Source organism: Cololabis saira, chromosome 17 (assembly GCF_033807715.1).
Source record: "Cololabis saira isolate AMF1-May2022 chromosome 17, fColSai1.1, whole genome shotgun sequence".
NCBI classification, from domain to species: domain Eukaryota; kingdom Metazoa; phylum Chordata; class Actinopteri; order Beloniformes; family Belonidae; genus Cololabis; species Cololabis saira.
The window spans coordinates 40,538,549-40,558,095 of NC_084603.1; the positions used below are offsets into that span (position 1 = coordinate 40,538,549).

The following is a 19,547-nucleotide window of genomic DNA, read 5'->3' on the forward strand; positions in this document are numbered from 1 at the left end:
CACAAGAGGGACAGAGTTCTCAGAAACACAGCCAGCAGCACGGCGAACAGCGCTGGCAACGCTCAGCAGAGTCTGGATGAACTCTGGCATCCTTCGGATATTTCCATCATAACAAACCGTCACTTCTCTTCGGCTATCAAAACGGATCTCTCCTGTCGTTGTCGTAGCTACAGAAACAAGAGCTCTGCTTCCTGGATAGTTTTCCCTGCTGGATGGGCCGGGCAGCGCGGCGTGAACCGTGTTTATTTGTTAATTTATTAGGATCCCCATTAGCCATCACTCCATTGTGGGAGTAATGGCTTTTCTTCCTGGGGTCCTCACACAGGACAATTATATACATACAAATTTCAGGAAATTTTGATATGGACATGCCCTACTGCCCATTCGTCCCGTCTCGCTGCTTTTGTTCAGGGCTGTACTGGTTGTGTCTAAGGTTGTTTTGTTTGTTTCGGAGGTGGTTCTTGCCATGTTTGGTGTTATTAATAATGGCCAATAGACCAAACCAGGGCCTGGATGCACGTTGCGGTTCGGGCCACATTTACAGATGATTTATTCATATTCTCCCCCATAAAAATGCATAGGTTTTGTTGCCATTGTAACAAGCCCCATGCCACTACTTGGAATGCCCATAATAAAAAACATACAGAATAAAGTATAGAATTATACATGGTAGAAAAAACTAGAATATTAAAATAATTTACCACAGTGTCGAATGCTAATTACAATTGGAAAAGATTGTTAAAACCTGTTTTCACACCAACTCAATACCTAGGCTTATGAAACCAAAAAACATCAAAAACTTACCAAGAAGTCAGATATTAGTCAGATATTATACACAAACTTTTTCTAAAATCATCTTTTTCAGTTTGGTTTTAAAACTACTGCTTTCAGGTAATAAGAGCTCGGGTGGAAGCCTGTTCCACTCTGCAACAGTTTTGTACAGAGCTGTTCTTCTGTTGCTTGTCTTGTGTCATGGTTCTGTCTGTTATTGGTTGGCACTAGTTGTAAATAAGCAGTTAGGTTTACCAACAGAATATATATTCTTTATAAACAAAATAAGACTGCATGTCAGTCTGTCTTTTACCATTAGCCATGATAGTCTGTCATGCATTTCTAACACATTGTCTCTTATGGAGCACTGAAGTACAACCTGCTCTATTCTGAGTTAACTGGAGTTTTCAAATGTCTTTTTGTGACGCACAAGACCAGAGCGTGTACAGGACCAGGACCTCCCCTCAGGGACCACGGTGGAGGCTACACTTGGCTCCGTGTGGCTGGCAGGCAGCAGCAGACGCTCCGTTTACCAGCTGCCATCTGATCATGTCTGCCTCCCAGCAGCCGAGCTGCAACAGGCCATGCAGCAGTCTGCTGCTGCACAAACGCCACATTCCCCCACCAGACGCCTCAGAGAAACACGCATTACAAGAACCCACAGGAGGAGGAAACAACGTGACAACCAGTGGAACAATAAGTGCAGACAGGAAGCAGCGAGGACGGAGGGGAAACATCACAGCTGCTGATATGAGGACCTTCAGGAGGAGAGATGTTTGGCTCTCTGCAGAGACGGCATGTGTCACTGAAACATGACGGATGGGTTGCAGCTGAGAGGCAACCTTGTGAGAGGTGCAGTGGAAATGATGTTTCCAAGAACATGAGAGGCTGAAGTTGAGCTCACTGGTCAGTTTTTAAGGTGAAGGATGGATTGAGAGCACAATTACTGAGCAGCAGGAAATCAGAGTGGAGCTTGTTTTACGTTGTGAAAAGGGACGCTAGGAGCAGAAAAACGACACATCTGTGTGAAGGTCCGATTAGATTACTGATGGAAACATGTCGGAATGAACGATGAAGAACGACCTCAGTGTGAGACGGAAGCTCCAGAGAGATGTGTCTGCACAACAGTCACGGTCTGATCACGGACCAAAGCTGACGATTCAACCCTCTGAACCCCAACCTGGGCCCCGACCGCCAACACCGGCAGGTGCACCCGCCCCCACGAGAGCGGGCCCCCCAGAACCAAAGGAGCGCCCCGCTGCAAGGGCAGCGAGGGGGGGAGCAGAGACGGGCACTTTCTACTGAAACCCCCGCCTCTCTACCGTCGTCCTCCCAGGTTCTGCCCCACACCGACCTCCCTGAGCTGTAATCAGCTTTCAAATCCTTTAACCGCTGTCTCTGGACGACACGGCGCCAGGATCCCCATCCCCGCCAGGTACATCACCGGAATTACTTGGAGAAATGTGTGTCATCATCAGAGCTGCTGTCAATGTCAGGCTCTCGTGTTCTTACACCCCCCCACCAAGGACGAGTACGGCAGGGGAAGGCTTTTCCTTCAGGAAGAGGGGACAGGCAACGCGCCCCAGAGGACCTGCACATTTATGTGAGAAAAAGATCTAATCACCCTGGGCTATTTAATACTGCATAATAATACTGAATAAAATCTGTTTTCAACCCGGCCGGAGCTCTGGTACGTGTGTTTCAGCATTACCATGGAAACCTCGCATGGCCAAACAGTTCCAGCTTGTAAACGAGACTAATGACCAGCCGCAGAAACACACCGGCCTGCTAGGAAACGTCAAGCAGAGAAATTCTCATTAACCTCAAAACCTGTGTGACCCCAGCGTGGGTCAGGGGGCCCCCACACCCGGAACCCTGGAGGCTTTGAGAGGCAGCTGATCTAAGAGAAGCAGCTCATGGCTATCAGAAGTAGCACGACAGGAGAACTCAGATGTGTCTGACAGAAACAGAAGCACAGCAACGCAGACAGTCCACCTGCTTGAGGTATGCTGCAGGGGGGACCCACATGATCCACTGGGCGGCGCCTCTCACCCTTCTTCTCCTCTCCTCTTCCCTTCCTCTCTTCTCCATCATCATCATCTTCTCCATCTCCATTTTTATTTATTATAAGTATCTCATAGCTATCATTTTTGTCCATCGCTCCTGTAGTTTCCTGTGCTGGCCCCCCTTTTCTTCTCTTTTGTACATGGTGCAGCATCCTCTGCCGGTGGCAAAGAGCATCTCTGAATGCACAACACCCGAACCTGCAGCGTGGGAGTGAGAGGGGCAGGGTAACGGCCCCTTCGGGCGGGGGAGAGGTTTGTCCGTCAAGACTCCTCTCCCTGGCCCTGCTCCTTCTCAACCTTTCCCCCGACCCTGAACCTAACCTGGGGCTTGCTGATTGGGCCGGAGCTTTGGGAGCTGCGAGCTGGCCTGCGGTCCCCACCCCTGGTCATCCCGTTGCTGCTTCCACCTGCCTGCTGTCCCCACCCCCGGTCATCCCGTTGCTGCTTCCACCTGCCTGCGGTCCCCACCCCTGGTCATCCCGCTGCTGCTTCCACCTGCCTGCTGACCCCCCCCCCCCCCTCTGGTCATCCTGCTGCTGCTTCCACCTGCCTGCTGTCCCCACCCCCGGTCATCCCACTGCTGCTTCCACCTGCCTGCGGTCCCCACCCCCGGTCATCCCGCTGCTGCTTCCACCTGCCTGCGGTCCCCACCCCCAGTCATCCCGTTGCTGCTTCCACCTGCCTGCGGCCCCCACCCCCGGTCATCCCGCTGCTGCTTCCACCTGCCTGCTGACCCCCCCCCCCTCTGGTCATCCTGCTGCTGCTTCCACCTGCCTGCTGTCCCCACCCCCGGTCATCCCACTGCTGCTTCCACCTGCCTGCGGTCCCCACCCCCGGTCATCCCGCTGCTGCTTCCACCTGCCTGCGGTCCCCACCCCCAGTCATCCCGTTGCTGCTTCCACCTGCCTGCGGCCCCCACCCCCGGTCATCCCGCTGCTGCTTCCACCTGCCTGCTGACCCCCCCCCCCCTCTGGTCATCCTGCTGCTGCTTCCACCTGCCTGCTGTCCCCACCCCCGGTCATCCCACTGCTGCTTCCACCTGCCTGCTGACCCCCCCCCCCCCTCTGGTCATCCTGCTGCTGCTTCCACCTGCCTGCTGTCCCCACCCCCGGTCATCCCACTGCTGCTTCCACCTGCCTGCGGTCCCCACCCCCGGTCATCCCGCTGCTGCTTCCACCTGCCTGCGGTCCCCACCCCCAGTCCTCCCGTTGCTGCTTCCACCTGCCTGCGGCCCCCACCCCCGGTCATCCCGCTGCTGCTTCCACCTGCCTGCAGACCCCCCCCCCCCCTCTGGTCATCCTGCTGCTGCTTCCACCTGCCTGCTGACCCCCACACCCCTCCCTCTGGTCATCCCGTTGCTGCTTCCACCTGCCTGCGGTGTGCTGCTGACGTCCCCGACCCCCCAGTCTGGCCCTCGGCAGGAGGGTCCCCCCTTATGATCCTGGTCCTGGTCCAGGTTTCTTTCCTCCTAAAGGGGAGTTTTTCTTGCCACTGTTTGGCTTAAGGTTTTTCTCCCACTAGGGGAGTTTTTACCTGCCATTGTTTATGTAATAATTGCTCGGGGGTTTATGTTCTGGGTCTCTGTAAAGCGTCTGGAGACAACTTTTGTTGTATTAGACGCTATATAAATAAAATTGAATTGAATTGAAATTGAAGCAGCATCTCTAAATCCCACTGGGCTCATTTAAGAAAGACATGAGTAAAACAGGAAGCCTATGCCCGGGCCGAGCCTCACTAATTTCAGGCTGGTGAGAACTCCTGGGACTGCACTGCATTCCTGATCAAGCAACTTGAAAAGCATGGAGGCCTGAAAGACCAAGAAGAACGCGTGTTAATCAGCCTCAACTGGCGTCGCCGCTGTTTCAAACGGGTCCACAAAGCACCTGCACACTTCCTGCAGTCTCTTCAACAATCAGACAAATTAACTCAATACAGGGTTTGCTGAATGTTGCAGGTCTTCAAGTCCAACACTTCATGCTTTATAAAGGTTCTGAACATTGACGTTGTTTTCTACGCGAGGCCTTTTCAGCGTGTTGACCCCCAGAACTAGAGGGCAGTAACCTGGGGGGGGGGTTAGCCCTGAGGTCCAGATAACTGCAGCGCTGAAACATCCATTATTGATCAGCCGGGGAGCTTCAGGGTGGAGCGGAGGACGTTCCACGGTGCTGGGCGGCTCCGTCCTTCAGACACCCCCCCCCCAGGCCTTCAGCTACCTGATATCCAGTATCAAAATCCACAAAGGTTCAGCTACCTCCACCCCCTCAAAGGTATCCAATAACAGGTAGAGCTGCCTCTGGCCAACCAAGCACAAGGTAAATAAACATCCACCGTCCACACCGGCAGCACTTCTGATCCTGCAGATGAACTCTGCACTAAACAACCCTCCCCATCACGACCCTCAGTCCTTCCTAGGGCCGGCAATCTTTCACTATCTCAAGAGTCCATTCTGCTTTTTGGGGCCACGATTTGATTAAAAATGATTTTCAATTCAAAATGATTGGATTCAGATACTATTGTGAATTGATTTTTGGGCACACCCCTAGTTAATTACATGCAGATACTCTGGATTATCCTCATGACCTTAACTTGATGGAAATGGATGGATATGAAAATGTGAACATAAATAAAATGTGTGTATTTTCACTTTGAACCAAAGCTATTTGGTTTCCTCTTCTTCAGTGAGCTCTGTGGTTGTAATGGTTTGCTACCAATGCAGGATCCAGGAACGTCTGAGAAGTAACGATGGATGTCCACTTCACCAAAATGTGTTAAACACATCATTTAAACGTTTAAAACCAATGTTCCCCCAGTGCTGGAGGCAGTGTGGAAACTGGAACGCTGATCACTCTCATATCTTCTGGTTATGTCCAAAAATCCACATTTACTGGGAAAACATATGTATCGCTGTGGGAAAGATTTTGGGATATAAGATTCCTAATGATGTTAAAGTTCTGTATTTCTGTGATTTGACAGATGATGTGATTAAGAAGGAAGACTGGTATCTGTGCAAAATATTGCTAATGGCCTGTAAAAAGACAATCACCAAGAACTGGTATAAACCTGAGACCCCAGGTCTTAATCAGTGGATGGACAGAGTTAAAGAAATATATGCTATGGAGAAGATGACTTTCTGTTTGAGGTCCAAAGGAGCGATCTTCCACAGGAAATGGGTGAAATGGTACTGTATGCCTTTATTGGAGGAATAGAGGACGCTATCAGTTACACAGGTCACTTGAGCTGATTGGACATTGTCATGACATAACATCATCTACATAGGAGCCCCCATGTTTCTGTCTGTTTGATTGTTTGTTTGTTTGTTGTATAAGCTGTTCCCCAAAGAAAAACTGGGGAGGTTTGCGTATTTCAGATCAGAACAGTTTGAAATCATTCACGGTATCCGGAGCAGCTGCGAGAGAGAGCTGGGAGAGCCATGTGGACCAGGATCACTCTGGAAACCCCCGTCGGCACAGACAAACGTTCACAAACGGCAAAAAACTAGTGAGAAAGACAAGTAAGCTGTACATCCATCTGGTCCAGACGGTCGGGGGACACATCTGGGACACATCTGGGACAAATCTGGGACACATCTGGGACACATCTGGGACACATCTGAGACACATCTGGGACTGGACGCATTAGAAACTGACCGTCTCATAGTGTAAATGTTTTTTTTGGGTGTGTCCAGGTTCCTGTCCCCCTCTGTCCACCTCTGTGACGGCAGCACTAGTGCCGAGATGTCAGAGACATGCTGCCTTAAAGAACACGTCTTTTCCTGCCACGTCCATTGATTTTTCAACAAGAAAATGTCAAACCAGATGACAGAGTCGTGACTGAGGAAAAGGAGGAGGAAGGTCCTGACCCGTCCACGGCCAGACCCCCGTGTCCCCCCCCCCCCCCCCCCACATCCCTGCCTTTCCTCAGGTCTGCCGGAGCAGCTGATGACGGCTCGCCTGAGCCCACGCTGGGTCGCGTTTGCCTCGGTCCTGGAGTCTCCCCCCCCTTTGTTTAAGTGCAAGTGTGTGTGTGTGTGTGTGTGTGTGTGTGTGTGTGTGTGTGTGTGTGTGTGTGTGTGTGTGTGTGTGTGCACCCCAGCAGCCTGCATGGCAGTGAGAGAGGAGGAGATGATTGTAAGTGTGAGCGATCCAGTCTCCCCCTCCTCTTCCTCCTCCTCTCTCCCTCTCGTGCTTCTCCTCCGTCCTCTCCGCCACCGTCAGGACCTGTCCTCCCTCTCCTCCCTCTCCTCCCTCTCCTCCCTCTCTCGTCAGCGCTCAGTGTGGTTATGCAACACACCTTCCTCCCACGGTGACGAGCTGGTGCCGGAGCGCCGCCGGAGCGCCGCCACCACCCGCCGCCCGGATTTTGATGGTTTCTCCGGAGCCGGCTGAGCGGGGAACTCCGGCTCTCTCCTGCTCTCTCCTGCTCCGTCCCGGAGCTGCAGACATCACCGTGCACCATGCAGGCATGTGAAGACGCTCTCATTCCCCTGACCCCCCAGCGGAGACGGAGACCGGTGGATGTGTGCTGAGAGGTTTACAGACACTCCGGAGGAGGTGGTGGAGACGTGTGGAGCAGACGTACAGGACCGGAGGAGAGGTGGGAGGGTGGGAAGGAGAGGGCTTTTCCTCCCCCCCACATCAGAGCTGAGGAGGAACAACTGAGCCAGGACTTGTGAGGGGGAACTTCATTTCGGGGGGGGCTGGTGTGCAGGGGAGGCCACCGCTCAACTTCAGACTGGAGGACTAAAGTGGCGAGCAGCGGTGTTGGATGGAGCGGCGTGAAGCCGCCGCGGCACCGCTGCCTCCGCCTGCTCGGCGCGCTGCTCACAGCTCGGGGACGGCGGCTTCAGACCCCCCCCCTCTCTGCTCCGTCTCACATGGAGGATGTCTTTAAAGCTGCGTTCTCCCTGCCGGGATGTGGGAAGCATGTCGGATGATGTCGTGCACCTTAAAGGTCTGAGGGTAAGACGCTTCTCCTTTCTGTGCTTTGGTTTTCTCTGCTGACCTGAGATGTGAGGGAGGAGGAGAGCGGAGCTCCATCTCTCCCGTTTCTCCTCAGCCTTCTTCCCAGTGAAGGCTGGATTCAGGGCTCCTTCCCTGGAGCACCAGGAGCTCCTGGTGCTCCCAATCACACTCGTCCTGACGTTGACGGCTTTCATTGCAGGCTCAGCTATCCAGGACCTTGGTTTTAACCAAACACTAACGTCCACGTCTGTGTATAGCTGATGTTCTTCTGGCTGGATAACCAGCTCTTCATCACAATGAAGGAAATCCTAGACCCGTGCTCCCGTGGTGCTGAGCTTCTCTTCCCTTCTCTTCCAGATCCGTGTCCGGGGGTGCCGGGTTAGGTGAGCCGGGACCATGGGCACCACCATCATCACGCTGGAGGACCTGCGGGCGGCCGAGGCCGAGGAGGAGCAGGAGGAATCCATCCTGGCCCTGCTGGGCATCATCGGCACCTTCCTCAACCTGTTTGTCATCGTGTTCGTGTACATCTACACCACATTGTGAGGTGCCACACGCTTGGATGAAGGCTGGGGTGAGGCGGACGAGAGAGACGAGTCCGACATGAACGTCTGCCCCAGAGCCGGGAGGGGGGGCGTGCACGGGGGGGCTGAGAACCAGGAAGAACAAGCCATACTGCCGGGCCACAGCTATGTGCCAGGGAGATAACAGAGAGACCTGGGTGAGGGGGGGCAGACGGAGCCCAGGAAGCCCCCAGGCAGGACTGACCCCTGTGTTGGGACAGGAAATGCAGCAAAGCGTCACATCATGGGATTTCCTTGGGTGTGTGAACTGGAAAGATGAATCCTCGTTGTGGACTATCATGGTTTTTGACTACGAGGACTTTGCAGCAGGATTATCAGAGCCTGTAAAACTGGTGGATGCGTGGGGCTCAACCTGCCGTGGAAGAGACCTTCCACTTCCCACCACACAGCGGCTGAGAGCAGGGTGGACTGGGAGGAATCCTCCCAGAATCCATCTAATCCAGGGGTCGGCAACCCACGGCTCTTTAGCGCCGCCCTAGTGGCTCCTGGAACTTTTTCAAAAATGTTTGACCTTTTTTTTCTTTTTCTTCTTTTTTCTTTTTTTTCTTCTTTTTTCGTTTTCCTTTTTAATCGTCATTTTGACTTTTTTCTCGACATTTCGACTTTTTTCTCGAAATTGTACTTCAACATTAATCTCCACATTTCGACTATTTCTCGAAATTTTGACTTTTTTCTTGAAATTTCCACTTTTTTCCCGAGATTGTGCTTCAACATTAATTTCGTCATTTCGACTTTTTTCTCGACATTTCGACTTTTTTCTCGACATTTCGCCTTTCGCCATTTGCCTTCATTCTAAGGCTTATACAAGACTTTTAATTTTTGGCGGCTCCAGACATATTTGTTTTTTGTGTTTTTGGTCCAATATGGCTCTTTAACATTTTGGGTTGCCGACCCCTGGTCTAGAAGGAGCTGGTTTCCCAGAAACCCGGGCTGCTACCACTGCAAGGCCTTCCACACCAACTTGTAATTAAGCTTCTTCACCTCTAAGCTGAGACAGGCCTTCCCTTTACTTTCATTTCCTGAACTTTGGTCCACCATTTAAGGTCTAAGAAGAACAAGGACTGAACTCCTCATCTGTCTGTGTTGATTTCAGAGTAGCGTAAGCAATATCTCCCCTGAACTGATGCTTTTTTTTTCTTTTTTAAAAATAAATACATATTTGAACAAAGTCTCGATGCAGGTGTGCTTTTGATACCCATGTTGTCCAGATCAAATGTTGAGGACATCTGCGATTCTTGAGGTCTTGCCTAAGCATTTGGGACATGTTTTGGTCCAAATAGCCGCTAGCCACTTCCATGTGAGGGGAGGGAATCCCGTAGGACGGTCCAGCATGATTACGGTCGCCAACCATCTCTTGAAAAACGGAATCGTCCCGTATTTATAAACCAAAGTAGCGTCCCGTATTGAGCTGAAAAGGGACGCACTTTGTCCCGTATTACTGTGAGAGTCAAAAAATAGTCCTAAAATGCCAATGGAAAATGGCAGAGCTGTTGAGTTCATAAGTTATTTTGTTCTGTTTTACTACAACTGTAGCTACAGTCATGGCCTTTGAGGCACAAATATGTTTACAAGTTTTCTACAGACTTTCTGTTTGCACTTTTGTTCCTCCCTCCTCCCTGTTTTTATGGCATTAATCACATGCACTCAACACAAGGGGCGGGAGGGGGTCCCACATCACCCGCGTTCCCTCACCGGCCTGGGCCTGGGACGGGTGGGTCGGGTTACCCGGGCCTGGCGGGGCCCGCCGTGCAGCCTGGGGTGCCTTCTGGCGGTGCTGGATCCCCCCGGGGAGGGGGAAACGGTGCGTGATCGTATGTCTGTGTCGGTGAGAATGCGGTATGGAAGGGTCCTGCCATGGAGGATTTGAGCCTCCATTGGCAGGACATCAAAAACTTAATAATTTATCAATATTATATTATACAAAGATGGTTATTATTATTATTATTATTAGTATTATTATTAGTATTATTATTATTATTATTATGTATAGTATATTATATTATTATTAGTATAGGTATCGGATAGGTGAATGGATGAATGAATGGGATGCCTGGGTCTGGCGCCCTCCGTTGTCGGGCCTGCGCGGGTGTCGCCTTGTTGGGGGGTTCCCTCTCTCCGGGCCCGTCTCCGGTCCCCCCCGCTGCCTCTACGGCGGGGCGCCCCTCTGGTCTTGGAGGGCCACTTTCGTGGGGGACGGGTGCGCCTGCCCGCGTCGGCGGCCGGGGCGGCTCTGTCTCTCCGGGCAGGCTGGCCCCCTGCCGGGTGGGGGTCGTTGGCCTGAAGGGTGAGGGCCTCCTGGCCGCGTGTCCGGCCCGGACCGGGTGGCCGGGGATTGCCTGGGTCGCGGTCCGCCGCCGCGGGGTCCCTGGCTGCTTCTTTCCGCGCCGTGGGGGCCCCGCCCGCGGGCCCCCTCGGCCGCCGCCGGGTGGGGGGGGGGGCCTCGCAGGCGGTGGGTTGCCTCCCTCCTACTTCTCCCCTCTGTGGGGTTGCCGGTGGCCTGGGTTCCGGGCTCTTCCTTGTCGGCCTCTGGTCTCACGGGTGGCGGGGTTGCTCCCCCCCCTCCCCCACTATAGATACACTTCAGGTGGAGCTTTGTTTGGTTTATTACACACACACACACACACACACACACACACACACACACACACACACACACACACACACACACACACACACACACACACACATATAGTCATTTAGTCACATGCATACACACACACACACACACACACACACACATGCATGATCATATACATACACACACATAGACATACACACTGGCTTGTTCACCTGCATGCTGGCTCTCTAGTTTTTGGGTTTAGGTAGCGGTAGCGATAGCTTAGCTCAGACTGCGATCAGATTTCAAGATTTAGGTCGATTGCTGTTCGTGTTTTGGATGGCTCCGTGCCGGTTTCGTGCTTTGTTTGTGGTTTTTTTTTTTTGTTGCAGATTTCCAGTGCTTGACGTGTGTCTCCGTGTGTTCCTGCTTCCTGGATTGGCAGTGGATGTCGTCACCACCCCCCCCACCCCCTCCCCCCCCCAAAAAAAAAAAAAAAAAAAAAAAAAAAAAACACTGGGTTTGTATGTGTATATTTATGTATGTGTACGCATATGTGTGCGTATATATATGTATATATCACATATAGTAATAATGCACATATATACACTTTTGGTTTCTACCGTCATGGTATCAATCAATAATATGTGTGCAGACAAGGTAAAAAAAAAAAAAAAAAAAAAAAAAAAAAAAAAAAAAAAATGTGCACTATTACAGAATGGATGTTCTGCTTTCTTTCTATTGTTTTATATTAATTTATACAATTTTAAGTTAAGCAGGATAGGTTTCTGTTTAAGAAAGATACTTATTTTATTCAGTTAATTTTGTTATTGTGCAACACACCTTCCTTTTCAGGTTCGAGTCAAGTAGTTAAAAAAATCATTTCACTCACAAAAAAGGGGCTAAAAAAAAATTCACCCCGCCAGGAAGGGTGAAGGAGCCGATGTGTCCCTGATTTATTTTTCAGGGAGTTGGCGACCCTAAGCATGACCCCTCTGAGGGGGCGGCCTCTTCAGATTAATATTAATCCTTTCTCTACTTGTGAGGTGCAGTCGTGCATGTGCTGCAGCGTGACGGGGAGTCAGGGAGTTAGCGGGGTAGTTTTCCCTCAGCGAGGGATCGTGGAGTCCCCCCCCCCCCTGGAGGTCTCACTCAGTGCCTTTACATGGGAAGTTTAAGTCCTCTTTAATTCAGAATTAACATTAAATCCGATTTAAAATGAGTAAAAACTACCATGTAAACACCTAATTCCGAATGAAAATGCTCATTCCAAATTAAACTTAATTCCGAAGTAAGTGGCTGGTTTATTCTGATTTTAAATCCGAATAGAATAATTCCGCGATCATGTAAACACTCATTCCTCTTTAAATTAATTCCGGTCTTTCTGCGCTGCTCGTTCCCTCGCCCGTCTGTCTCCATAACGCTTATATTCAATTCAATTCAATTTTATTTATATAGCGTCTAATACAACAGAAGTTGTCTCTAGACGCTTTCCAGAGATCCAGAACATAAACCCCGAGCAATTATTACATAAACAATGGCAGGTAAAAACTCCCATAGTGGGAGAAAAGCCTTAAGCCAAACAGTGGCAAGGAATTATTAATTTTAATAATTCCTAATTAATTAATTAAATTTGAATATTCCGCTGGGCTGGTTTTCCAAACAAAGTTTCAAGATGGCAGCACGCAGTAAACGCTGGTCAAGAGCAGAGACCATTTATCTAATAAATAGCTTGGAGGACCTGGAAATAATTAAAAGAACAGATGGAAACAGGAAACATTAAAATTGTGAGCTTTTCAAAGTTGTAGCGGCTAAGTTAGTTTTTCTTCCAGTAGTTTAACTTCCGGTCCCCCCCCCTATCCAATCAGAACCTTCCCAACCCCCAGACCTGGAGAGGAATTGGAGAAAGCCGATCAAACGTGTTTTCCATGTAAACCTCAATTCGGAATTACTATTTCCATGTAAACTGGAAGGAAAATAGTTTAATTCTGAATGATTTAATTCAGAATAATTAACTAATAATTAATTAAAAAACATCACGTAACCGCGGCCACTGAAGACTAGTCTCAGACTTGGACGACCCCCAACAGTGACAGTGATGTCATACATAAACTATTTACAGCTGGTTGTGGTTCCTTATAAAACAGATTTTTTTTCTCTCCACAAGATATAGTCTTTTCTTTTATGGAGGGAAGTGGCTCACTCCCAGCTGGCACCCATCTGACCAGGCCATTAGTGCCAGAGAACCCGGGAACTCCGTCTGTAGTTCAATCAGCAGGCCGTCATACAGATGCAGCATCTCTGTCAACAACTGAGAGCCGCATACGGCTACACGCAAACTAACAGGCAGATCACAATCTCATTCATTCGTACCGTTAGACCTTTTTCATCAAAGGTGCATTTCTGGAGAAGCTTTGGTAGTAAATGTTTAATGTAAATAAAAGCAACTTAAGACATGAGTTATGTGGGGAGAAATGTTACCTGTATCTTCAGAATAAATTAGCTTTTTTTTTTTTTTGTAAATTGTGCTGGGAAATATTTATCAGCGATAAAATATAATCCACTTCAAGACACTCGTGGCACATAAAAGGCTGAAGCCTTGGAGGGACAAACGGCGAGAAAAGGGTCCACCTGCAGGCCTCCCGCGGGCGTCGGGAAACACCAGGATCTACCTCAGAGGCCCTGATGAGTCCATAAGTACAGGACTGTCCCAGAAAATTACAAAATTGTGATTTTCTGTAATGCAATTACAAAAACAAAAATGTCATACATTCTGGATTCATTACAAATCAACTGAAATATTGCAAGCCTTTTATTATTTTAATATTGCTGATCATGGCTTACAGCTTAAGAAAACTCAAATATCCTATCTCAAAAAATTAGAATATTCTGGGAATCTTAATCTTAAACTGTAAGCCATAATCAGCAATATTAAAATAATAAAAGGCTTGTAATATTTCAGTTGATTTGTAATGAATCCATAATGTATGACATTTTTGTTTTTTTTATTGCATTACAGAAAATAAAGAACTTTATCACAATATTAAAATTTTCTGAGACAGTCCTGTATGCACAAGTCTCCCCAAGTCCAACAGGATTTCAGGGGTGTGGAGGTCTGGACTTTCCCCTGGCCCTTCCAAACAGGTTTGATTTTTCAGCCATTCTGGACGTGACCCAGTTTAAACCAACATTTAGCGGTCACATCTGGCATTTGTCTCCAATCAGCTCATCCAGGGCTGACACTTGGCAGCGCCGGGCTGCAACTTGCCCTCTGAAATCCTCCAAAACAACTAAGGATGGCTTCATATTTCTTTTTGACCTAGCTGTTGTTAAATAATGGCACAGTGGAATAAGTGACATGGTGATGCCGAGACCCACCGGTCAGAGGAATTTGCTTTGTGTGTAGACAAATACAACAGAATTAAAGGAGAGGATCATAACTTTTACACAACTGCATCTGGACAAATAAAGATCTGTGACCCTCCACTTAGAAATCTCCTGGCAGCCTTTGTCCATGTCCGGCCCGCATAAATGACAGCGTCTAACGTAGAAAGATGCTCAGAGCTCACGATGAAGTGGTCTTTACAGTGAACTGAAGTCTCCAGAAAAGCATCCCATCCCTAGGATCTGTGGTTGTTACGCAGAAGGCTAATCACGATTCATAAAAAGAAAAGCAAGATTGGAAAATCAATTAATGAACCAACTACGGGAGGAAAATAAGTCCAGGTTGCTAGGCAACAGCCGGAGGAGGAAACTAGTGAGAGACTGAACATGGGCATTTCAGAGCGTCTGAGGACTCTGAAGTGCCGAGTCAGCAGTTCCCAGAGCTCCAGAAAGAGACTGGTGGGAAGACTCTGCAGCGACCTGCATGTGAGGTTAGTCTGGAAGACAGCGCATGTGCAGACACTAAGGAGATGATGTTAAGTGGAAGGACTCCACACACCAACCTGGACAACAGGGATGAGGCTACCGCGTCTGAGCCTCTTCACATGCACAGATGCTGCACTGAGCCTCAAGGTGAGGGATGAAGAGTCAGGACATGTTGGCGTGATGCCAGTATAACAACTGGTGAGTGAGTTTGTATGATTTTTCCCAAATAAACCTCAGATAAGACATTAGCATGACGGGAATAAGGAAGAAATGAAAATCAGTGGAGAAGTCACTGATATAACAGGATTTCTGCTTTTTGGAGCTGGCGGTTTCCTGGCATATCGACTAATTTGTAAGTCGTCGACAGCTGTTTTGGCCCTCTCAGAGCTGCCCGACGTGGCTAGAGGGATAAGCTCTGTCACCAACACTCAGACTTTAACGCTGGGGGAGCTAAATCGCAAGCTAGCTGCGGTTTTTTAACTCATTGGCAACATGGAAAAGACCTTGGAGAAGTTGGAAGCTCGGCTTGGCGGGAATTGACCACAAATTCGTTTGATTGGAGTCACCATTGATGAACCAGAGACTTAAGGCAGATGGAAAATTACTGGAATCTGCCTGTCCTAAAACAATTGTTGATTTTATAATCTGACCTTGACAGAGCAGCTTGGCAGGCCGCTCCAGTCACAATCTCCCTGGTGGAATGAAAACAAGACGCTCTGCCCCCATTAGCCCTCCCCTCTCCAGGACATCTGTGGACCTGTTTTCAGAACTGTACCGTCTGATAACATCAAGGACAATGGCTGAGGAGCAGCTCTGGGGCAAAGTTCACAGACTTACCGCTCAAACACACTCACTTGCTGATAACCACACCTCCCTCATTTCCAACGCCTTCCCCGGCTCTCCTCTTATCAGCCCCCCCAACACAGTCTCCGTGTTTCGAGCGCCACGAAGGCAGCGGCGCTCACTTGGATGCAAACCAGGAAGCAAGAACACAGAGGCACACGTCGAGCACTGGAAACCCACCAAAACACGAGCAGCAATCGTCCCAAATCTCGAGATCCAATCACAATCTGAGCTAAGCTACCGCAATTAACTAACCCCAAAAACTACAGAGCAAGCATGCAGGTGAACGAGCCAGTGTGTATGTATATGTCTGTGTGGCTGTGTGTGTGTGTACGTGTATATGTCTGTGTGGCTATATGTGTGTATGTATATGTCTGTGTGGCTGTGTGTGTGTGTGTGTGTGTGTGTGTGTGTGTCTGTGTGGCTATATGTGTGTATGTATATGTCTGTGTGGCTGTGTGTGTGTGTACGTGTATATGTATATATGTCTGGGTGGCTGTATGTGTGTGTGTGCGAGCATGTATATGTATGTATGTGTGGCTATGTGTGTGTGTGTGTATATATCTGTATGGCTATGTATATGTATGTATGCATGTATATGTGTGTGTGTGTGTGTACGTGAGTGTGTGTGTATATCTATGTGGCTGTGTGTATGTCTTTTCAGATGTGTTGACGTGGCTGCTTGGACTGACACTCCTGTCTTGTTTAGCTGGAAACGCTCTCCGTGTCATTAACCTGCACTCTCCCCTCCCATCACTGTGCTGTAGCTGTACATCGTATCCTGCTTGGTGTGAGTAAAACTGGCCTGAATGATCTCTGTGTCATCCATCCTCTGTACCAGGGGTTCTCATTAACAACAGATTGAGAGCAAACATGCTTTTCACCAGCAGCACAAGCTAAAAGAGCTGGCAGGACACAAAGGCTGGGTCCAGCAGCAGCAACAGCAGGTCCCCAGAGCAGCCCAGAGCTGATGAGGCTGGAGGCTCGCTGCCAGCTCGGGAAACGCACACCTAAGGACCAATCACCCCCTTCACAGATCTGTGGGGGATTACTGAGGGAAACAGGCAGCAAGCCCCCACCCAGCCAGCAGGAACCTGCTGGACCGCTTCATATTAAAACAGGGAATTTGATCTCATTTGTTCATTATTTGCAAAATGATTATGTCCCAAGAGAAATGAGAAGTAACACAAGTGGGGTTTTCATTTGACTACGAAGCAGAATTCAAACGTCTCCGACCAGGAGGGAGGAGAGCCGCTCAGCTTCAGTCTGAGAACCTGCAGCTCCATCTGCTGTCTTGATTTACACACACATGCCTAGTCTCAATACACACACACACACACACTCACTCCAGCCAGCAGTGTTCACACCCAGAAGAATGCTGGAGCGACGGCCGAGCGAGCGCGGAGCCGTGGCTGAGCTCAGCAGCTGCTCGTGCAGAGAGAGGATGGAGGCCGGCGGCCCCCACACCGGGCAGGGAGGGCCAGACAAAACCTCCCAATCAGACCGGACCAAAGCACTCGGGAGTAAGACAGAAACGGCAGGAGGAACGACACAAACACAGGTGGAATACAGAGCCGGGGAGGCGTTTTCTGAGCTCAGACCTCAGAGAGCCGTGAGCTGCAGCAGTCCTGCAGAGAGGAAGGTCCAGAACTAGAGGTTCGGCAGAGCAACCAGCCGCCACTCCAACGGTTCACTTATGGCGCTTCTCCACTAGCACCTACTCAGCCCGACTCCACTCGCCTTGCCCTCGTTTCTTTCCAATACCCAGATCAGAAGTAGGAGGTTGGAGAAGCTGCTGTGACGTATTTGATTGTGTATCTAAATGAAGAACACAACACTAAAGATGTAGAACCTGGAGGAGATGATAGATGTGCTGCTGGATCTGTGGCTTGTGTTCAATATCAAGTTAAAAAATGAGTGAGAGAAACTTCAAGCGGAGACCCTTTTTTTTTGGTAGTTTGTCTCAGCGCTGCTGAAAAGTCAGCTGGAGCCGTGAGCAGCTATGAAGAGACAGATCTCCTGGTAGATCTGGTCATTCCTTATAACCGTCTAGATCCCTTTTTAATTCTCTCCTCAGCACCAGGTTTATGAACATCTGACCCTCAGAGTTGGACCATGAAACAGACTTTTGCTGCCGTTGCTGCTTGAATAAAATGAACCAGAATCCGTCAGAGTCTCTTTCTCTGATTTCCTCCTCCTGACTCAGACGTCTGACTCCAACCCCCCGACCAATCGGTGGCCTGTAGTGTGATGATGTCAGATACAGCCGACTCAGCAGCTTAGAACCTCGGCAGAATAGTTACAGAAAAGTATCTACTCGGCACGTTAGTCCCCTAGTGGAGAAGAACCAAACCGAGTGGAGGCGAGTCTAGTCGGGTTGAGTAGGTACTAGTGGAGAAGCTCCGTTACTTCTTCCTCCAGCACTGTGAACGGTAGAAGTGTGTCCAGCAAGAACATGGGAGTCTTGCTGTCGTTTCAGCTGGAGAATACTCAGTTTGTCTATCGTTGTGCATCAGCCAGAAAAAAGATCACATATATGTTAAGATCAAACAGTAATGCCAGTAAATACTTTTGTTTAACTAATTTGAAACTGTTGCACAAGTTATATAAAAAGTGCTGTGCAAATTGAATTTGACTGACATTTTAATTAAAACTAAACTAGTCAATACTACACACCAACTGAATTATGGAGTTAATGTAATAAGATTATCAAATGTATCTTCTTTTAATTGAATCTGCATTACTGTCGTGCAACTGTAAATTCAAGTTATTTAAACTTCTCAGGATTCTGTTCAGGGTTTCTTGTCCATGTTGATTTTACAAGGACTGAAAGTCTGATATTAAAAATGCCAGAGAAGGTCATGAAGTGGAAGTAAAAACAAGCTTAAATCTGCTGCTTCGTGTCCATTAAATGGTGCTGCAGCGCGGTTCAGAGCACCGGTGCGATGCTAGTGCACCAACGGCAGACAGACGAGCACAGAGGAGCATAGAGGAGCACAGAGGAGCACAGAGGAGCACGGCTTTGCTGGACTCACCCGAGTCGTTGCGCAGGTACGAGGACATGGCCGGGATGAGGCAGGACTGGTTGAGCAGCTCCTGCAGAACCGTCGGCAGCGCAGAGCTGTTGTGGGCCCTGCCGTCTGCAGAGGCGCCGTCGGCACCGTGGCAGCCGCCGGAGCCGGCTGGGTTGATGTAGCTGGCCAGGACCTGGTGGGGGTTGAAAACAACAACACCTGACCCTGGGGTTCGTCATTTCACTAGCTTTTCCTCGTCTTGATCATGGAGGAAATAGAGAAGTCACAATAATTTAAACCAATAGAAAGCCAGCTGTAATGATGGAATTATCTTTTGATCATCACAGTAAAACTGTTGTTTTAGTTCAAAGCTAAAACAGCGATCATTGCAGATGTCTGGCCGGCAGACATTTGAAACCTCTAGTGAAATGTGAAAGATTCATTCGAAGAATCATTCACAGACACTTCATGCAGAGATCCAGGAGCAGCTGTTAACTTGTCACAATTAAAATGAAACTGATCAAATAAAACTGTTTGAACACATATAGAGGGTATGCATTGACGTCACTTCCCCACCGGACCAGCCCCCTTAATCTCTGAGTGGTAAAAACAGCTGCAACTAGTGGAGAAGACGGGATAACAGCTGATTATCAGCTTAAATTAAAGGCAGTTGGACTTGACCCGTACAGTTACAGTTATTAATATTGGCCACAAATCCAGTTTCTGATATTTATACAGTATGTACTTAATTTCTACGCCGGGGAAATACACAAAGCAAAGCTTGAAGGCTTACAAAAGTCTTGACGCTTGGTCCGACTTCAAGGCAGTCTGTAAAACGATAACTCTGATTTCTTGCTAAATCTATGAGTACAGTCGATTGC

At 49.0% G+C, this 19,547-nt stretch overlaps 1 protein-coding gene across 5 annotated transcripts in view; it reads right to left on the reverse strand.

Annotated features, from left to right (window-relative positions):
* The window catches only part of birc6 (baculoviral IAP repeat containing 6), a 172,268-nt gene that overhangs the window by 26,128 nt on the left and 126,593 nt on the right, over positions 1 to 19,547 (reverse strand). For all 5 annotated transcript variants that reach the window (XM_061745121.1, XM_061745123.1, XM_061745120.1 and 2 more), the window contains one exon: positions 18,688 to 18,859. In XM_061745121.1, coding sequence (XP_061601105.1) covers positions 18,688 to 18,859 — 172 coding nt within the window. The remainder of the gene's footprint in view (positions 1 to 18,687; positions 18,860 to 19,547) is intronic.